This window comes from Salarias fasciatus (genome assembly GCF_902148845.1).
Source record: "Salarias fasciatus chromosome 23 unlocalized genomic scaffold, fSalaFa1.1 super_scaffold_20, whole genome shotgun sequence".
NCBI lineage: Eukaryota > Metazoa > Chordata > Actinopteri > Blenniiformes > Blenniidae > Salarias > Salarias fasciatus.
The window spans coordinates 6894311-6908654 of record NW_021941230.1 but is presented as its reverse complement, the minus strand read 5'-3'; the positions used below and the strand labels follow the sequence as shown (position 1 = coordinate 6908654).

The window sequence follows — 14344 nt, the reverse complement described above, 5'->3', positions numbered from 1 at the left end:
GGGGAGCACTAAATGCTGAATGATTTCTAGTAGTTACTGTGACATTCTGATTTTAACTGTTGCATGTTGACTTTAATATTGACTGTAAAATATCAAAATATGAAGATATTTAGATTTTATTCTGACGATCCGGATAACTGTGTGCCTCAAAAAACTAACTCATTTGAAGTCACTTCAGGTCTTTTTTTTGTGTGTTTCTTGACACAAGGTAAAGCAATCCAAGGTAAATAAATATTGTCTTTCAATTATCTTTCCTAACGCGTTCAGCATAGCTTCGCGTGTTTACTTGTGTCAACACTTGTGTCAAAAAAACAAAAACAAGGACTCTATCTGGGTTTTACTAAAAGGAATTCCTCATGAAAGCTTTGTATGCTCATTAATCGTTAACTACCTGTGGAAACAATGCATATTAATGTAGAGATGATGTTTTTCTGAATGGCGAGGATGTTGAAAATGGAAATAGATGGTGAAGGATGAATCGTGGTTTAGTTTCTTGCAGCGATAACACTTTTTTAAAAGGACAAGTGCAAGTAAGAGTTCACCAAGTATCAAAATGAGTACTTCTTAAAGGCCAAAAGGTCTAATTTACCACATTTGTGAATAAAACGTGGAGTCTGTGTGTTGCTGTGAATCACTTCCGCACAGCCTCTATGCTGACGATACGCTCATCTCTGTCAGTCTTGAAACCTCCAGTATTACACTGAATCTACGCTACTCGCTGTTAATGACCGTATCAGTCAGACTTTAATCAAGTGTGGGTGCCGTTTCACTGCTGTGTGGACTCCAGATTTGCATAGAACACGACGCGAGTGGCTCTGCTGAGCGTTTAAACTAATGAGCGACATTGAGATGACTCCGCCGCTCCAAATGTGGGTGCTGTTGTACAAACTAGTTGAGTATTTGAGATATTTGCGCACAGATAACACGTGTGACGTTATACAGAGAGCTAAAAGGAGCCTTTTGAGGAAGACGGAGGAGAGACGAGGCCCGGGGAGGTGGTGACGGCGCAGTAATAAGAGCAGATGGTGACAGGCTGTAGCTGTTATTGTTCCATTAGGACGTGGCTACACTGGACTGAAAGGGAAAAAGGAGAGGCGAGGTCTATTAAATAAGATACAGGCCCATGGCCTGCGACAGTCTCTGGAGCTCGGTCTCACTCACACACACTCACCATGCCACTTTATTTACCATCTAATAATGAACCGTGCCTTCGCCAAATGAGCTTCACTGGTGGCGCGGCGGAGAGGATTCGGATGCTTCATTGGACAAATAAGCAGTATGTTCGAGCCTCCAGCTAGAATACATTCGCGGAATTATTGTGTATTGAATAAGTAAACAGTGTCTTCAAACACAAACTTGCTCTGCAAAAACCCTCGGGTGTACGCTTTAATGTTCACATTACCCATTCAAAACGCTACATTTGTTGCGCGGTGTAATTGAAACACGCCGAGGTGAAACGGCAGTTCGTGCCACAACCTTTTGCCTGTGAGCAATCATCGGCGGCGGATCGGACCGGTGGTCATCGAAACGGTGTTATGTTAGCAAGGACAGTAAGCTAGACAATGGAACCAGGGTTTGAATCAGTCGTCCTTCTACCTTCTGACCCCAAACGGAAAAGCAGAGATTGTCTGGTTCTGCAGAGAGTTCTTTTCTTTTCTTCCATCGCTTCCTCTGCTCACTCATGTGGAATTTATTTGTTTTTTCTTTGCAAAAGTGCCTTGAAATGACCGTGTCGCATGCGTAGCTGTCGAAATCAAATCGAATTGAACTGAATTAGCTGGGTTGGACCTGGTGACCGTTGGGGTTAATCGGTGACACGGAAATTGGCCGAAGGTACCGTGCCGTCAACCACAGTCAGCTGGGATCGGAACGAATCAAAAGTGCCACTCAGTGCACAGGGGAAGCATTAATTTTACCTTTGTGGCCTTAAACGACAGCGATTGGGTCATACATGAGGTAAAAAAGTACAAATTTGGGATAAATGTTGTGAAAAATGACCCTTGAAATTGGATTCTAATGACCTGATGTCACTGAAGTCCCAGAAAGAAAGCTAATTTCACCCCCAAATTGTTAGATTTAGCATTAAACATCTGCTTTTTTTGAATCTGTCTGGAAGACTAAAACTTCTTGTGCTAAACAGAACGGTCTCATTAGGATAATTCCAGCATAATAAGAACAGAATCATGCCCATCAGTATGCAAGGACATTCACATGATTGAGCTAATCACAGCAGCTGGAACGTCTCTGCCATCTGCATTCAAAGTTTCCCACTACCACTAAGTGCGCTGATTTGTTCTGATGGAAAATGTTACGCGGCTCTTCTGGTCGTGAGAATCCCGAGAACTCGACCGCACATCCCATCGGCCGAAACCGGTCTTCAGCCGCCTGGTTTTGGGAGTCGTAAACCATCTTCCGGGAGGTTTTGACGTGTTGTGTAGTCGGTAAAAGGTAAGCTATCAGAGGCTGCAGCCTTTCTGTCCATTCTCTCCTCTGACCTCTGTCATCGGCAAAGAGCTTCTGTCGGCAAGAAACGCTGCTCGCTGAACGTTTCTGAGCATCTGTTTGTTATCACTGCGGGTAAACACGGAGAAGCTTGCTGTGCATGACAATCCCGAGAGATCAAACCGTTTCTAAAACACTCAAAAGAAGCCAAAAAAGACAGAACAGCCACCCCTCCTGCTACGGGTAGAGTCATTTCCCATGTTTGTCACCATTCGGAAAGACTGAAAATAATAACATTCAGTGCTCTGCAAGGGATAAACCGCCGGCCTGGATTTTATGGAACTACTATCACCCTTCAAAGCCTGCAGATCTTCACCTATTGTGCGATTAGCGTCTAAATTCCTCTTTCTGATGTTCTGTTTTGATCATATCTCCGAACCTGCGAGTGTTTCCTCGAGCTAGGAAATCCTCGAATAAGAAATAAGTTTGGAGAATTTTTCAAAGTGGAAAAAGAACAGAAAGTTGGGAAAAAAATAAATCAACAAAAGGTGAGATAATATTTGTAAAGTTATAAAACGGGAGGGCTTGACACCCCATGAAACCAAGATAGTGTCCTCTGTTTTTTAAAAGCAACTGCAATGACAAAAAGAAGATGATTCAGAGCAAAACTCAAGGACAAAAATACACAAAGTGACTGGAAATTCAAGAACTAGCTTCAAATTTTAGGTTTCTGCAGAAAAGACAGACACTAAAATAGTCAAGACTTTTGCTTCTGTACTATGAAGCTCAGAAACATGAGACAAGAGAGTGACTCATGTCTCTGATTGGACGGTTGGACTACAGAAGTCCTGGAGGCTACTGGAATGAACAATAGTTTCTACCATTTGGCTATTTCCATGATATCTATGGAACCGTTTACCCGACAATGCTTCCAGGTGAAAAATTGAAACTTTCATAGCAAAAAAATAACACAGTTTGGGGATAATAAAAACACAACTTTTTGAAAATGGGTCCCAGCAGAGTGGAATTTTTCAAAAATAATTCAACTGTCTACATGAAAATAGGGGAAAAAACTTTTTTTTTGACACATTCCAACTCCCTCTGTGTCTTTTTTGTGTGGTTTGACTACAAAGACCTTGTTTCCATGGAAACAAGGTCGGAATGTTTTCAAAAAGTTGCATTTTCAGTGTCTCTGAGCACCGTTGTCGTGTAAACGACCCCCCAAAACTCAACGCAAGTTTCCCATTTTCACTTGAAAATGTTTCACGGTTTCAGACAGGCGACAGCACCTCCTTTAATTCAGCAATTTCAAGATCATTCGTTGCAAATAAGCCACTTCGACAGCAGCATCTCAGACATCCTTTGCTTGCAGAGCTCATATTTACCACCGGGCTCGGCGTAACGAACAGTGTTTGGCGGCGCTCCGTGCATCGGGGAGATGCTGTCCCGTGTCTCTGTTCAGTCAGCCTGGCCCGGGGCGAACGACGGGAGCTGTCCAGCTCCCCCGACTGCTGAAATCCTTCTTGTAAGCGAGCAGGGGGGGGAGAGCGTGTAAGCAGCACGAGCGCTGTCCACACCCCGCGGTGCTGAAACACTCTGTGTGAAGCAGCTCGAGGAGGACCTCGGGGGTTGAGGGAAGAGAGAGGGGGGGCGATTCCAAGCGCATTAGTCCCGCTTCATTGGACGGGGGGGTCAAAGTTAAAGGCCCGAGGTCGGGCGGCAGCAGTGAGGGGACTCTGCTGTTTGTGCTGTCTCTCCCTGTGAAAAGTAATTTGTTTTCAGAGGCTTCCACACGAGGCACCGCAGTATGAGGCAGACTTCTTTCTATTAGTCTCTCAAGGTGAGAGAGAGTAGAAAACAGAAAAGAGAAAGTTTAAAAAAGATAGAAGAGTAAATGCTTGCTCGCAGGGGGAAAGAGACAGATGAACCGAGATCAAAATGGAGAACAAAACCGGAAAGACTCAGAATGAAGGATATAGAGAATAACAAAACAATAAAAAGTGATAAAGGGGGGGAAACAGCGGTGTGTTTTGCAAATCAACGCCAGCCTTCACACGTGTCCTTGATATGGAAATGCCGGCTAAGTGCTCAGATCACGTTTTTGACAGCACATACAGGAGGTATCTCTTCTGACGCGAGAGGTGAGCTCTCTGCTTAAAAAGCTACAACAGATAAGAAAAGAGCGAGGGAGAGAGAGAGAGAGAGAGGGAGAGCCTCCCCCGTCCCAAAATCCCTCACCCAGACAAGCTTGATCTCCATTCACAGACACCGATTCAGCTCTATTATTCCACTGAATAGAGAATCCACATTCGTCAGCCGTCCGGAGACTATCACCCGGTTTCATCAGCCTGCAAACGGCCTCTGGAAAATGATACAAACTGCAAGGAGTAGAGTTTTTTTTTTCCTCACTATGCTGGGTAGGTGAGCGAAGAGCATCTGCAGAATGTACGACTACGGTGTGCAGTGATATATCAAAATGTACACGACGTCTGATGTGAACGTTTAGTTTCTGTGCAATTTCAGACCTATAAACTAACAATGGGAGTACAAGGACATCGGTATGGACAGGAAGGCCAAGCGGCATTGCTATTACAGTGACTTTCAACACTAAAACTACCGAGTTCAGAACAATATGGACTGGTAGTCACGAGACTCCGGAGGAAAACAACAGCCCCGTTAACATAGGTCCAAAAATTCTCATTTTTACGGGATTGGGAAGTTAATTAAAATTGGAAATGTCTCACATAAACACGAAAGTGGATCCGATTCATTTTAAGAGGTTGTCTAAGGCGATCAACAATCTGCCAGTGCCTCATATCAACAACGGAAGACAGCGTACCATGTTAGATGGGCGGGTAATTGATTTTGGCAACTCGCTCCCTCATATGTAAAGATAAGTTGCATTTTCTCCCGTTTACACGGAGACAGAGTTGGGGCGTTTTCAAAAAGTTCCACCTTAGGAGACATCAGTCGTTGCACATGGACTGGACTGTGGGTCACGCCACTCTGGTGGCCGCCATGACAGTTATCGTCCATCTATTTGTGCATGTGCAGGAGAAATCTTCAGCTAACAGCATTTCCGACGAGTTCCAACTGTTTCCAGAAGATCTCGTTTTCACACATTTACACGGCGATGAAGCTCAAGCGTTTCCAAAAACCCTGCATTTTCAGTGGCTCCGTGGACTGTTTTCACGTAAACAGACTCCCAAAGTGCAATGAAAGTTCAGGGTTTTCACTTTAATTCATTGCTGAGTAAACAGGGAAAAACAGAGTTAATACTTATTTATAAAAAAAAAAAAAAAAACCCAACCAAATTGACTCTGCAATCTATATTTAAGAAGTATAACCATCACCTACTAATATAATCAGGGACATTTCAGATTCAAATTTATTATTTTCCCTGAGCTACATTGAATTGATGGGAACAGATTAGCTACTCGGCTCCCTGCAGGTGTGAATCATCTGTCAGGTAATGACATTTCCCTCTGATCCACAGCTTTTTTTTTTTTTTTTCTTCCCCCACCCCTTCTGTTCCGCGAATGCTCTCACACACAGTGACCTACAAGCACGATCAGGTTCAGTGTCAAGTTCATGACACGACTACAAGGCAGCTAATGTGTGCACATATGGACTGTCGGAGGAGCCGAACCCGTGGCTTCTCTCTTTAATGAGTGGTCGGCCTCACCTTGCTCGTAAGGCCGACTTTCCACGGGGCGTTTTAAGATTTTATTACATCTTAGTGACTTTTTCACCCTGGCAGGCTAATTTAAAGGAGAAACTGGCTGCACGGATACGGCAGCACACCTGGCCACAAACTGTAAATACTGGTTTGAGTACACAACGTACTTTGTGAATTGGTAATAAAACATCATAGGCGATCATCGAGTGCTCGATGTAAGAAACTAGTAACACTAAAATTGAAGAAATATCCATTTAACATGTCCACTTCTGTTGGAAAAGTAAGTAAATTTTAAGGCTGTAGATTTATTTGTGTGAGAAGTTCAGAAATCTCTGGGTCTGATCAATGAAAAAACAACTTTGCTGAGATCTAGAGGAACTAAAGAAGATCTCTGGGAAGACCTGTGGTCAAAGATTGTTGACCTTAGATGTAAATTTGATGCATTATATGACCAACAACTACAGAAAACTAGAAATACAAGAAAAATCTACAAGAGTTTGCCCATTTAGTCCTGAATCCCAGTCCATAATTTCCTGGGATTGGTAGTTTTATATGTGAGGAAGCTCAGGGAGTCACGTCGTTGATCCACCACGGCAAATATCACATCCATGCCGCACTTTGTTAGCCACCGAGGTATCTTTTACATTTTCCTGGTGGATCCATGAGTCAAACTGTGCGTGAGCAAAAACATCAGTGACAGGACAATGTCGTGGAGACAGATGCAAAAAAGGGGGTTAGGAGGATCCCCTCCAGCCTGAGCCGCCCCCACCTCCCCCCGATTCCTCCCGGTGACAGTGTATTAGTGAATGTGCTTGGACTGAAGACTTCCCTCCAGGTCAAGTGACTGTCAGAACACAGCCGGCTTGATTAAGATGGATGTGCACGGTCGGGATGAGGCAGGAACTGCTCGTGGCTCCCCACCCTCTGCAGCTCCCGTCTCTGGCCTGACAGCTGTCTATAACACTGCCGCCTCCACCTGTAAATTACACTAATGCAGACTGACAAGTAGTCTGCCCCGCTTCTGGAGGCAAGGCCACTTGGCAGACCTGCAGTGATGGCATAACCGCCGAGCGGCGCGCAGGGGAGCGGATGAAACGCGGTACAAAATGATCAACCGCATAGCATGGACGCACACGTCGTGCGTGTGTGTGTGAACATAAAGCCCTGCACCTCCATCCCTGCAGCTCTCCTTTTGAATATAAAGTCAGTCCGGCCGCCCGACGCTTTCCCAGAAATGAACTTTCTTCAAGGCCGGATCGATGTGCAATGGCGGCCGTGCATAATTTGAAAAAAAAAAAAAAAAAAAAAAAAAAAAAAAAAAAAAAGCTCCTGCGCACCGCGTGGTTTGGCTAAGTACCGTAGCCAAGGTTTAATGTTTCAAGGTTTTTGCTTTTGAGTACAGTTCCATCTGCAAAAAATGAGCTGAAGAACTGCATGTGGAATAAAACGCGGAAACCCTGCACTGCAAACTCTGAAAACACGAAATGGAAATGCTCTGAGACTGATCGAAGAGCAGAAAACTGTGCGAAAACCCGAGCATCAATGCTGGGACTTAATTAATTATCAAAAAACAAATTAATATATTGATTACTGTGTTTTAGTTCAACGTGGAACGCTCAGACATAACGCCAGCTTCTCTTTGCTGTTCAGTACATACAGTGTTATTTATGGCCGTTTCTAGTGCCTGCGCTGGGTGAAAAACATTGATTTGGTAGAGGTGTCAAACATAAGGCTTGTGGGCATGAGACTGTCTGTTTGGTTTTCTGGAAAAGTCAACATTTTCTTCAGGCACGCTCAAGGGTCTAGACGTGGTGTGTTTGTTGGAGAATGTTGCTTTAATAAAGCGGCAGCTTCTAAAATAAGCCAGTGAATTGGAAAATGTTGTTAAGATGCTGAACTGGAATTCGCGTTTGCGCAACTTACAAATTCGAAAAATGATAAGCTGTGAATTCTCTGACACGACAACACAGCACTGATACGTTCACCCGAAAAAATTCTGCACTTTCCTTGACAGCAGCGTGCTGCAGAGCCAGAACATTTTCTTTTAGCTATGGCATTTGTCGGATTGTCAACAGGTCTGTCAGTTTTGGCAATGAAATCAAATTCCACATTTTCTGTGCTTAAAACTTGCTAAAGACTTAATAGCAAAAGCAATAATAATAATAAAAAAAATCTGTTTGGCATTGACATAACCCACATCCTCGGCTCTGCTGCTCATCCAACAAATGCCAGTTCAGTCTTGACTTTTCAATGGTCGGAAATGTTATATAACAGAGAGAAAAAAAAAAGCTTCCCAGTCTCAATATTCACGCTGTACGACTCCCGTCCTCTCACCTCCGTCTCTAAGAAGCGCCTCAAGGCTCGCTTCTTCTTGATGCTCTTGCGCCGGACATAAACGGCCACGCTCAGCGCCAGGATGACGATGATGAATAGGCCGCCGATGATGCCAGCTGCTATTAGGGGCGTCCTGTAGAGACAGCGGAGTGGAGGACAAGACAAAAAAAACAAAAAAACATTAACATTGCTGGAACGTGAAAATACTAGAAGGCACTTTGAAAGAAAGTAGCATTCAGATCTTTAGGTTTCCCCAATTTTCTGCTATTTTTTTTACACTTTAATGTGACTCAGAGCAGACTCTATACTTTGATGATAGCCGAGGCATCCTGATCGATCGTTGCAGTTTTAGATAAAAGTCACGAATGGTATTGTTTACTCCAGGTGGATCCGTAGTGGAAGAGTTTATAGAAAGCATACAGTGGTATAAGACACTTTTTTTCCCGCCTAAATATTGTGGAAACGTCCACATAAAGGATCATTTCTAGAATTTGCAGTTATTCTTCTCATAATCTGAATCAAGCCTCCGGAATCTTTGAGTTCCTGCTACATGTGGCCAGATGTTCCTGCCTTTGAAGATGTGAGTAGTGTAATAAAATCCACTGAGATCTGTAAGCTGTAACGCACACAGTGAACTGAGACATAATAGTGTTTAACTTGCAGCTCTTTTATTCAGATTCCAGGCTTGTCATGTTTTGTGAAAATGTAGCTCATTAAATGTGAATTTCTTAATGATATAGTAATACTTTGTTGAACTAAAACAAAGATCTTGAGTTGTAGCTAGTTGTGTATTAAAAAGTTGTGATCACTGATGTGGCCCACTGAAGTTCAAGTTAAACTATAGGTGGCTCCCAAAGTAAAATGAGACTCTGATTTAACCTAAGAGAAGACAATTTATGTTAACTTAGCTTAAATTATCTGGCTTATGCGTTCCTTTCTTTCAGAAAAGTCCTCCAAAACAAACAATATGAGTGCTCCTAGATTCTTCTTCAGTCTAAAAAAAACAACAAAGCATTCAAAAGTCACAATTTTCCATTTTGATTATATTTATAGCATTGAACTGAACCACTTTGAGTATTTATATTGGCAGTAAGTTGATGACTGCATAATTTGTTCTCAATCTACAACTTGAAATGATTTCAATAATGATTGATGACATGAAATATTGATGAACTGCTCCAAGAGTTGTCATTTTTTGAGGAGAAACTGCAAGTTGGGCCTTCAACAAGAAATGAGTGCTTGGGATGGTTTCTTTAACCATAGCTTGAAATCTGTGGTCTTAAACTGAACAGTAACAGAGGTGCAACTACCTGCAACTGATGGCACAGAAAGAGAATCAGAATGAAACTAACAACTAAACAAACAACAAATTAACCAATGCGTCAAACAGCCAATGTACCAACAATGTATCAACTAACCATCCAACCAACAACTAATGTACCAAGCAACCAATCAGCCAACCAACAAATGAACCAATCAACCAACGTATCAACCAACCAAAGTATCAACGAACCAATGTACTAACCAACCAACCAAACAAACAACAAATTAGCCAATTCATCAACCAACCAATGTATCAAACAACCAACCAACCAATGTGTCAACCAATATACCAATCAACCAATCAATGTACCAAACAACCAATGAATCAACCAATGTAACCAACCTACCAGCCAACAAACCAATATACCAACCAACCAATATACCAACCAATGCATCAACCAATCAACCAATGTATCAACCAACCAATGAATCAACCAATGAATCAACCAATGTACCAAGCAACCAACCTAACAACAAATTAGCCAATTCATAAACCAACCAATATACCAACCAATGTATCAACCAATCAACCAACCGATGTACCAACCAACCAATGAATCAACCGATGTACCAACCTACCAGCTAATAAACCAATGTACAAACCAATCAACCAACCAACAAATGAACCAACGTACCAACCAACTAACCAAGGCTATAGCTTGAGGATTCCAGTAAGTAAAATGCTGCACTATATCTACATTCTGTGCTTTTCCCCCTTCATGTAGATAAATGCTACTGGAATCACAGCTCAATTTCTGTTTATTTCACTGCAGATATATATATATATATATATACATATATATATATATATATATATATATATATATATATATATATACATATATCTGTGGGTGCGTTGGATATATGAACCAAATCATACAGGTTGCTTGGGATCTTTGACCTGAAATCCATCTTGTATCATTTACCTTTCAATTTCTAGTGGTATTCAATTTAAAGCTGGGGTCAAACACACACATGCATACAGCTGTTTTTCATCTATGTTCCCGAATAGTGCCACGAGGCAACCTCTCAGAAGAGAGACCGAAGAAGACTGAAGTGGATTTTCTTAATGCTGTCAGAGATGGAAGCATATATGAGTTTAAAATTTCAAATAAATGACAAATTAAAAGTGCCTATCCTTCACAAATTGCTTCTCCATCATCTGGTGGGGGTGAAATCTGCTTACGGCAAGCCTAAAGGTTGGAAGTTAAAAGCTCTTTCTTTCCACTAATGATGGCACTAATGCGTTTGCCATTTACATACCTCCTTGCACTTGTTGCGTTAGCACTCAGTCTCGTCCTCGTGACACTCCTGTCCAAATCTTTTTTCTTTTTTTTTTCTTCTTGTCGTGACAACAGGGTAAAATAACCGCCGTCTCTACATCATACCTGAAGTTCAAAACTCCATTACTTGTAGAAGCCATTAGCGGCTAATGGAAGAGTCGTGTAGCGCGGTCGCTCTGGTGGAGCAAGGTGCCGCAGCGCTCGCCATATTGATTGTGGTAAAGAAAGGTGGTGGGGGGGGGGCTTGAAATTTACAAAGAGGCATAATGACATATACATCCATGCGGGGAATAGTAATGCAGCAGTTTGGAAAGATTAAGTCGGGAGCGATGGGGAGGGGTGGGGCGAGGGAAAAAGTGGGACATGTTTGAGGGAGAGGCAGCGGCAGACAGCGAGAGGACTTCTTTAATTAGGCGGAAAGGGTTTACAGCAGAACAAGTGACACAGGGTCATCAGATGAGACGGGGGAATAATGCCATTGTAAGAGCAGAGACTCGGCAAATGTCTCCCAGAGGAAAGTAAAAAAGGTCTCATTTCTGCTTCCTCTCTTTAGAAAAAGAGCTTCAGGCCTCTGTTTAATCGGTTTACTGGTTTGGTTAAATTGTAATACGACCGTCGTTATACTGGATTTTAGGAGAAATCGTGTCTTTCATAGCTATTTCAATTGAATTGTTGTTGCTGTCTCCGGGGCTGTTGAGGTCAGGAGTTTGTCCTCGTTTCTGTTCATGTTAAAATTAGGAACAGAACTATTTTTGAAAATTGAGTAAGATTGACTACTTTACTGATGATTTTCATTAATCCATTCTCAATATAATGGTTAATAGTTGCTCCGTCTTTCCATGCACCCATCGTCCATGTATCCATCCATACGTCATCCATATACTGGTCCATCCATGTATGCACCACATACCTATCCATCTTTTGGTTCTAGTTAAACATTTCAGGTTTTTGTGCATTTTAGTAGTAATATCAAATTTGAATCAACCCTATTAACTCTTTCTATTATAAAGCCCTGATTTATCATCACATGTCTGTAAAATGCTAAAACTTATCCTGCTGTGTCCAAGACTTGTGCAGAAGAAGTCAAAATAAATCCAAGGAGCCTGAGTCAGTCATGGGAGGGTTAAGAGAGTTCAGCGCTTCTCTGGAAATGTACTGATTTGCTTTGCTCATTCATATGTAGGAGAGGATTTGTTTAGTTTTGCATAAATGTAAAAACAACACACTTGCAGTGTCTTGAAATCCCTCTTTAGTGAGTGTGTAAATTATCCGCAGTGGAGAAGCAGCAGCAGCAGCTACCTACCCGACGGTTTCTTTTACATCTATTTTTCTGCAGCGGTTCCATCAGCACACACAATATACAGGGAGTAATTGGACCACAAGAAGGCTTAGTCAAAGCTTATACCACAACAGAAGATTTGTAAGTAGTCTGCCAATTAGAAAACACAAGACCGACCACCCCCCAACCGTTAATGAGTATCATGAGAAACAAGATTTAACAAGAACCTTAATGGTGGGCTGGAAATCCCCCACATTACACATTCCTTACCTGTCCATCATCCCAACACAATCTTGGAGCCTCGGCCCGATGCACCTGCGGGGCAGAGAAACCAGAGAGATCATCCATTAAAGCAAGGACAGGTTATGAGTACACCTCATGTTGTCTTTCTTCCGCGTCAATCAAGCTGTCACCGGGCGAGGGACCTGAGGAAGATTGAACCCCGGAGCGCGGCTGACCGCTCGTCAAGATGACGTGTTTGGATTGTTCCACGTGTGATGGGTGGAAAAAAGAAAAAAAAAAAAAAAACATTCCCTAAATCACTGAAAAAAGTCTCAGTGTCTGTTATAACTCAACATGGAACTAGTCACGTCTTTCGTTTGCCCCCATGAGAATCCAGCGAAGTTAAAAAAATACTGAGAAACACAGGAGGTGATGCTGAGGTGTGGAAGAAGTGTCAGGTTAGAGTAGGTGGTGTTTAAATTACCATACTGTTGGATAACAAGGTTGCTCGTAGGTGTATAACCAGCCTGGTTCATCCTATAAACAGATGCCCTGCTTTACATATGTTTGAGCTCGATGGATATTTGAATCATTTTTCTTTTCTTCTTGTGAAACTCTTTGAGTGACGAATGAGGCTGCAATTCTCACAAACCCACTAAATACGTACCTTGCACAAGCTCACATTGACTTTTTATGGACTGTCCGAACAAGCAGACCTCGAGTTTTACCAAAAACCAGCCAACTAGCATAGAAATATCTGAAAATAAAAAAAGAAGGTAAAGCAGAGTGGCTGCCGGCTCCATCATACTTGCAGATATACGTTGACTGGAGAGGAAGATAGCCAAGAGGGACTGTAGGAGTGAGGAACAACCCTCCACCGAAAAAAAAAAACAAAAAAAACCCATGAATTCACTCCCAGTTGGTGGGCATACAGCAAATACCCACTTATTTTTCTGTCACCGCTGCAATACACCCTCTTCCAAATCCCCCATGATGCAACGCTCACCAGATTGCCCATTATTATTATTTTTTTTCCTAGGATGACGAAGTCTCTGCCTCTATTGGGTTAGTATTGGCAGTATTCACTGATTGGATTGGTTACTGTCATTATTTATGAATTGATAACCAATACATTATACCAAAAAAAATATGTAACGATGTGGATTTTCACTAAATAGAGTAAAGTATGCCCACTTCTCCAGGGACTTTTCGACCAACAACATATGAGATGGACAAAACAGAAACCGTGACCCCTTGTTTTTGTGGGTAAATCAATCGGTCTCTCAAAGGATCCTTCTATTTTAGTTCTCATAAAAACGATGCCTCACCATCATACTGCGTTGGTCACACTGTGATCAGTCAGGAGTGCTGTTAAACATTAGGTAAGCAGGAAGTGATTAGAGCGATTCCCTTTTGCTGCTCATTAATTCCAGATCCTTGAGTGGATGACTTTGAAACAGCGGGCGAGACACGGGAGAACGCTTCCTGAATGCGCTCCTCGACTGTGTGTGTGCGCGGCGTGCGCACGCAAGGCACAACAAATTACATAGCAAATTAGGGAGAGCGGGGCTAGCTTCGGAATTAAATCAGTGACAACTGTGGCTCCTCTAAAGTCGCTGTCAATTAAATGGCGCACCAAATAGCTAATTAGCAGGCGATCAGAGTGCGTGTCCGACGCCGTGTGCAATCGGATGTGTGTTTGAGTTCCCTTTCTGCATTCCTGAGCAGCAGGATCAACTCGTCTGACAACGAATGGAACAATTAGCCTTTTTCTTTTTTTTC

The 14344-nt window shown here is 42.5% G+C and overlaps 1 protein-coding gene across 1 annotated transcript in view; it reads right to left on the bottom strand.

Moving 5' to 3' along the window:
• The window catches only part of LOC115383847 (receptor tyrosine-protein kinase erbB-4-like), a 267754-nt gene that overhangs the window by 44097 nt on the left and 209313 nt on the right, over positions 1-14344 (bottom strand). The window contains exons 16-17 of the mRNA XM_030086039.1: positions 12611-12655; positions 8456-8588 (exon numbers count right to left, since the gene is read on the bottom strand). Coding sequence (XP_029941899.1) covers positions 8456-8588; positions 12611-12655 — 178 coding nt within the window. The remainder of the gene's footprint in view (positions 1-8455; positions 8589-12610; positions 12656-14344) is intronic.